The sequence below is a fragment of the Octopus bimaculoides genome, chromosome 10 (assembly GCF_001194135.2).
Source record: "Octopus bimaculoides isolate UCB-OBI-ISO-001 chromosome 10, ASM119413v2, whole genome shotgun sequence".
Classification (NCBI taxonomy): domain Eukaryota; kingdom Metazoa; phylum Mollusca; class Cephalopoda; order Octopoda; family Octopodidae; genus Octopus; species Octopus bimaculoides.
The window spans coordinates 9,215,558-9,222,509 of record NC_068990.1 but is presented as its reverse complement, the minus strand read 5'-3'; the positions used below and the strand labels follow the sequence as shown (position 1 = coordinate 9,222,509).

The window sequence follows — 6,952 nt, the reverse complement described above, 5'->3', positions numbered from 1 at the left end:
ACATCGAGATATATATATATATATATATATATATACCAGCAGCTAAACATTCTATAAATCTTTTCTTAAAATGATAATGATATGAATAATGTTGATGCTAATAGTGGTGGTGGTGGTGGTGATGGTAATGATGATAAATGAAACTTCTAAATGAGGAAATTTAGAGTCTACTGTTTTATTATGTAGATAAGAAACAGCAGTTGATAATGGTTCAGTATGGGTTAAAAGATCAAATCAGAGTAATGGCATAGGAAACATATAAAATTAGAGAAAAAAGAAACGAAATGTAATGTACAGAAAGGAGGGACTAAGGTTGCCTATCATGGGAAGTAACAAAACTTCCATTTTGGTTTTAGGTTTTTTATAGAAGAAAATTGTGTAGCGTTGGGGAAGGTTTTTATTCATCTAAACTAGTGTTTCTCAACCATTTTTTGGACCCCTTTGGTTCCTATTTTACTCAACTGGACCCTAATAAACATTCAGTGTATATATAAAATAAAAAAATAAAAATTTACTGTATTTTCATAAATAAAACATAATTAGGAATTGCATTTAAAAAATTAAAATGTCTTGTATTTTAGAAATATAAGCAATTTATTGCACAAAAAATTTTAACAATAAACTCATATGGATCCCTAAGGGGCATATGGATCCCACTGATCTAAATTAGTTGAGAACCACTAATTTACTTCTGTGGGATATATATATGTATGTGTATGTATATGTTTGTCCCCCCAACATCACTTGACAACCGATACTGGTGTGTTTATGTCCCCGTAACTTAGCAGTTCGGCTAAAGAGACCGATAGAATAAGTACTAGGCTTACAAAGAATAAGTCCTGGGGTCGATTAGCTCGACTAAAAAAGGCGGTGCTCTAGCATGGCCACAGTCAAATGAATGAAAAGAGTAAAAGAGTAATTTTTCAATACAATTCTTAACAATTTAACTATAAAAATATGATATTTTAAACATGGAATGGTTATTGGGATCCACCTGAATAAAATAGGAATCAAAGGAGTTCACAGGTTAAAAAAAAAGTTGTCTTCAGTAAGTTTATCCTCAAAGCCCTCAACTGTCCATTTGTAACAGATATTTCCTAGAAGAAGTCACATAACAAGCATGGATATATTCACCTATAATTGAATGCTTGCAAATGAGTATAAGGGTGAAAAGAAAATGCCATTGTGCATTGCACCACCAGCAAGACTTTTTTTTTATCTCTCACCACAACAGAATTAAGATCCTAAAACCAAAGAGCCACATAAAAAAGCATAGGTGTGGCTGCTGGTGCCACATAAAACGCACTGGTGATGGTGCCACATAAAAAACACTCGATACATTATAAATTGGTTGGCTTTAGGAAGGGCATCCAGCCATAGAAACCAAGCCAAAATAGACTACGGAACCTGATGCAGCTCCTGACCCAGTCAGTTTCTGTCAAGCCATGCCAGCATGGAAAATGAACATTAAAAGTTGTTGATGATGATGATGATGATAATGATTACAACCAAACTGTAGTAAAGTTATCAAAAGGGTTTCGACTAAATTTGCAGAATACAACTCATCAACCAAGATGACTATACACATCATTTGTATTTGAAACAATGAAGGCTGACATCAGGTTAAACAACACACCAGACTGCAACAAAAACAACAAAAAAAAGACTATCTAACCAACAGCCAACTACTCTCTCACCAACCTTCTACACCCAGATATATACTAGCCCATACAGCAACTTCTACTATTACTATAACACCGGTTATATTCCTTCATTATTCTAAATCTTTTACTGGTCTCAGTTGCTGGACTTTGTTGAACCCCAACAAGGGGTACGGCCTTGAAGGGCTTTAGTTTGATCAAGCAGATCCTAATACCTTCTCTAAAACTTATTTGAATTAAGGAGAAAAATGAAGTTGATTTCAGGGTATAAAAACTAAATTCGAGAAACCAAATATAAGATATTTTGTTTCAGGCATCAATTTCCATATTCTTTTGCTCACACACATAGCTGAAGGACACAAAGTTCTTCAACTTCACTCTGAAGAATTTGGTTTACTCAAGACTACATTAGAAGACACTAGCCCAAGGAGCCAATTTAGGAATGGGTCAAAGGCTGTAGTTATTTAGCCTCAGGTTTGATAGATACACAAAATATATTTGTGTATCTGTCTTTATGTGAGAAATGTGTCATCGTTCCTGAAAAGTTTATCAGAGAGTGTAAGGTCAGTGTTAGTGCATATGTTTAACCCTGTTTTGACCATGAATTGACAGAATGCAGCTAAAGAATTGAGTCTAAAATAAAGATAACTAAACAATTTTTGTAATATAGGAAAAGAATGTCAGTGAAGTTATTTTATCTTCTGTACAACATATTTCAACCTCATTAAAGAAAATAAATAAATTAATTAAATTAAAAAAAAGACATTCTTGAGGAGATGGGCCTTGCTTTCTTTCTAGCGTAAAAATGGCTGACCAATGAATTTGAGCAGTTATTTTATACAAGTTAACCTTTATGCCCCACTTTAAACCACCCTTGGTCCTATGATATAAGATTCCAGTTTGAAAGTGACGTAGAACTAAGCAGTAAGTTTTTAATCTGTCCAAAGTCTAATAGTCAGGGACCTATTTTTTTTTTTTTCTAAACTAAAGCTTAGCAACACTATTATCCCAAAGGTCATGTTGATACGATTGTAAGCTTAATAAATGTTCTCAAACATTAAGACATTATAAAGCCATTTATATTTCATTGCATTAGTCTTGATGATTGAATTTGTGCCTGACTAGAAAGATATTTTTTTATTAATCTAATTAGACATCTTATTATTAAGTTGAAATCCTACCAAGGTTGATAAAATAAATACCACTAATATATTAATTTTGATTAAATCAACTTCAGTCAGTCTTCTATTATGCCTAATGAAGAAAAATCCTTATATTGACTGAGTTTGTAATAGAATTATAGTCATATTTCACATTAATCTCCAAAACATTAATTATATTTATACATTAAATTATCTCCTAATTTATAGTTTATATTAGTAATTTACGACAGTTTTGTTTTGTTTTAAATTATGAATTTAAAAAATGAAATTATTGTAAACCAAAGCATAAAACAACTAGAAAAGCAGTGTCTTTGCATTACAGAGTAATGACTATTCGTTTCGCAATTATCCCACATATTTACACAGTGCTTATTCTGTACATCACAGAGGAATTTTAAACATTAGCATCCAGACTTTGTATGCCCTAAGCAAACAGTCTACAAATGGTTGTCTGAGTTTTGTAATAACCCAGTCTTTCAGATTTCCATATCATAATGAATAACATTGAAATTCTGAATTAGAAATAACGAATCTAACTTCTAAAACTATTGGAAAGTTCACATATACGGAAAGTAAACTTGAAATTGTGAAATGAATATATTAAACAAGAAGCTCAACATAATACATTATGTACCACATGAAGAGAACAGAGTTCTAATTGCCTTAGTCACCCAGCTGTTGGGAATAAAGGTGAGTCTACTCTGTTGCAGATGTTCTTCAAAGCCAATAAGCTAAGGTTTATCTTCCTCCTTTACATTGTAGCAGTTTCAGGGGCCAAGTGAAATATCAGAGGTAGCACTCTTCCATCTCTGAATGTGCCACAAAAAAATCCACTGCAAAAAACTTGCAAAGTATTTGATAAGGCACTTAGTCATTTTGTGCACACTTATTCCACCTACCATTGGAAAATAGATACCAAAAGCTCTACAATGTTACTTCATATCGACCAGTATGACATATAAAAGGAGGTCTATCTCTACTCTGGATGTAAAGCAGTAGCCTATTTATGAAATATTTATATTACACCCAAATGTCTGAGTGTTTACTCAGTAGAGTACACCTAGAGATGAGACTATAGTCTACATCAGGCATGGACAACCTTTTCCTAGAAGTGGGCCACATGAGACATGGCTCATCATGAAGCAGGCTGCATAACTAGAAAGATTCATAGTCAGTTTTTGTTAGATATGCCATTCAGAATGTCCTGCCAGCCCATGATTGTTTAGACTATAGAAAACTATCAAGGGCCACTACTCAATGAGTAACCAGAAATATGTCTGGTTGGTATTTCACTAAAGATGAAGATAAAAAGCTTATTTACTTACAACAATGGAAAACATTGCTAGAGATAAACACACTGTTTTCACACTTGCTTTTAACGTGTTTCATTACAAAGCCACATTGGCTAGTTTTATTGTTGTTTATTTTCCCTCACACTTATCACCCAATACTCAAATGGACAACTAAATGGATAATATCCCTCTTACCCTAACTCATCTCTGAAGTAAAAGAAGTAGCTATTACATGGTTGCTTGATCTGCTAGAAAGAGAAGCCACACCACTTGTTGAATCACAACTTACTTTCTTAAACAAAACAGAAAGGACACATTAAATAGTATAGTTCTAAATACTCCTAAAGACACAGTGATTACCATTGTAATACTTTTCAACATCGGCTTAAACAGCATCAAGAACAAATGACTTGCACACTCTATGGTAATATCTAGACAGGTGGAAGGAAACTGGAGAAACTTCTCCCAATCCAACCCCTCACAGCGCTCCTGGATGTGCTTTAACCTATTACCTCCCATAATTCTATTATGAAACTCTTTACTCTTTTACTTGTTTCAGTCATTTGACTGTGGCCATGCTGGAGCACCGCCTTTAGTCGAGCAAATCGACCCCAGGAATTATTCTTTGGAAGCCTAGTACTTATTCTATCGGTCTCTTTTGCCAAACCGCTAAGTTACGGGGACATAAACACACCAGCATCGGTTGTCAAGCGTTGGTGGGGGGGTCAAACACAGACACAGACACAAACACACACACACACATACATATATATATACATATATACGACGGGCTTCTTTCAGTTTCCATCTACCAAATCCACTCACAAGGCTTTGGTCGGCCCGAGGCTATAGTAGTAGACACTTGCCCAAGGTGCCACGCAGTGGGACTTAACCCGGAACCATGTGGTTGGTAAGCAAGCTACTTACCACACAGCCACTCCTGCGCCTATTTGATTTCTAGCATAAAACAGCCTTAGAAACATGCTGGAATGATCAAAATAACATTTTAAATTGAAATAAGTGAGATATTGGGTGAAAAAATTAGCAAACCTCATTTGAATATCAGAGAAATATACCTAGTAGATATAGCAAAAAGGTTAGATATGTGTAAATATTGACAAATAATTATGAAATTTGTAATTTTTAAGTGATCTCATATGAGATCACTGGTAGGTAATGGGTTAATGTTAACCATGGAGATCTAAAAGCTGAGAGGTTAAAATAGTGTGCTCCTAGCTGATGCATGAGAGTTTCACACCACAAAAGGCATGTTGTGGGATTCCTAACCAAGATATTTTCTTCACTCAACTTTGGGAAACATTATCACTAAAAGGAAGACTACATGTCTGTCATCCACTTAACAGTACAGTAGTTATAATTAAATTATAGTGGTATGTTCATATGTAACTTATTCGAAACATCAACCAAATCTTACTCAAATCACAACCTCAACATCTAAAGAAAACAGGACACATTAGAAACATTACATTTGAACAAAAGGCAGGATAGTCACAGCTGGAATGCCTATGATCATAGATCTGCTGGAGCCAATTAGAAAGCCTTTATGAGCACACCTGACTTGCTTGAAATAGCAGGCAAATTCCTCCATATTGCAAGTTGTCTTAAGAAATGGGAGGACACATCAGACAGCGTGGTCTAAGATGTACAAAAAATGGCAAGATAGTCATGGTTGGAATGCCATTGATCATAAGTGCACTCAGTCAGGGCTAAATTATCCAACTCTCTAAAGAAAAGAGGATGGTTAAGTCATGTGTGAAATACATTTGATAAAAAGGTAGACTCGTTCAGGGCTGACCTGGGGCTAAACATCAATGACAGCCAGATGAATGAGACGTTGAAGTATGTGAATATATAACAGCAATGACTGAATCAATAAATACTGAGTACTTACAAGCTAAGGCATCTTCAATAAGAGTGACATTGGCAAAATGAGCAGTGTTAGGGATTCCAAGGCATCGCATACCATGGGCATGTCTCCATTCCTGAAAGTAAAAGACAAAACCAAATGTTTAACAACAGAACAGACATGACCTTCGATAATAACAAACAATATATGATATATGCCACTAACAGTTTGTACTGTAGTTGCTATTATTGTGATTATTGCTGTTGTTATCACTGAACTATATTGCCTTAGAGTTATTTCATATTCCTCTCTCCTCTCTACTGTATGTATATAAACGGATGCAGATGTGAGTATATGAGTGAGTATCTATCTGCTTGAAACATATAAACGGATAGGCGTGAGCTTTGTATTTTTCACTGTAAACCTAGAGAAGTTGGAATATTGTATTCACACCACTTGGCTAATCATCTTTCAAAATAATGACAGTCAGTTTACTGAAACACGTGTATGTTGTGTAAAATTCAAAACATCAATTCCATTTTCAGTGTTTATTATTACAAGATATATGTATGTGTGTATACGTGTGTGTGTGTAAATATAACGTCTGCTTTCCATGATAGCATGGGTTGGACGATTTGACTGAGGACTGGCAAACCAGATGGCTGCACCAGGCTCCAATCTGATCTGGCAGAGTTTCTACAGCTGGATGCCCTTCCTAATGCAAACCACTCCAAAAGTGTAGTGGGTGCATTTACATGCCACCGGCACGAGGGCCAGTCAGGCAGTATTGGCAACGGCCAAGCTCAAATGGTGTTTTTTACATGCCACCTGCACAGGAACCAGTCCAGCGGCACTAGCAATGATGTGTGTGAGTGTGTATGCATTTGAATACTTCTTCATGCATGTTGGCATTAACTTTTCCCAATAAGTTCATGTACATTTGTATATATGAATGCATATTTATATATA

At 35.2% G+C, this 6,952-nt stretch overlaps 1 protein-coding gene across 1 annotated transcript in view; it reads right to left on the bottom strand.

The window, feature by feature from the left end:
• Nucleotides 1-6,952, bottom strand: part of LOC106868824 (splicing factor 3A subunit 3) — a 117,380-nt gene that overhangs the window by 12,761 nt on the left and 97,667 nt on the right. The window contains exon 15 of the mRNA XM_014914285.2: nt 6,029-6,119. Within this exon, the coding sequence (XP_014769771.1) occupies nt 6,029-6,119 (91 nt within the window). The remainder of the gene's footprint in view (nt 1-6,028; nt 6,120-6,952) is intronic.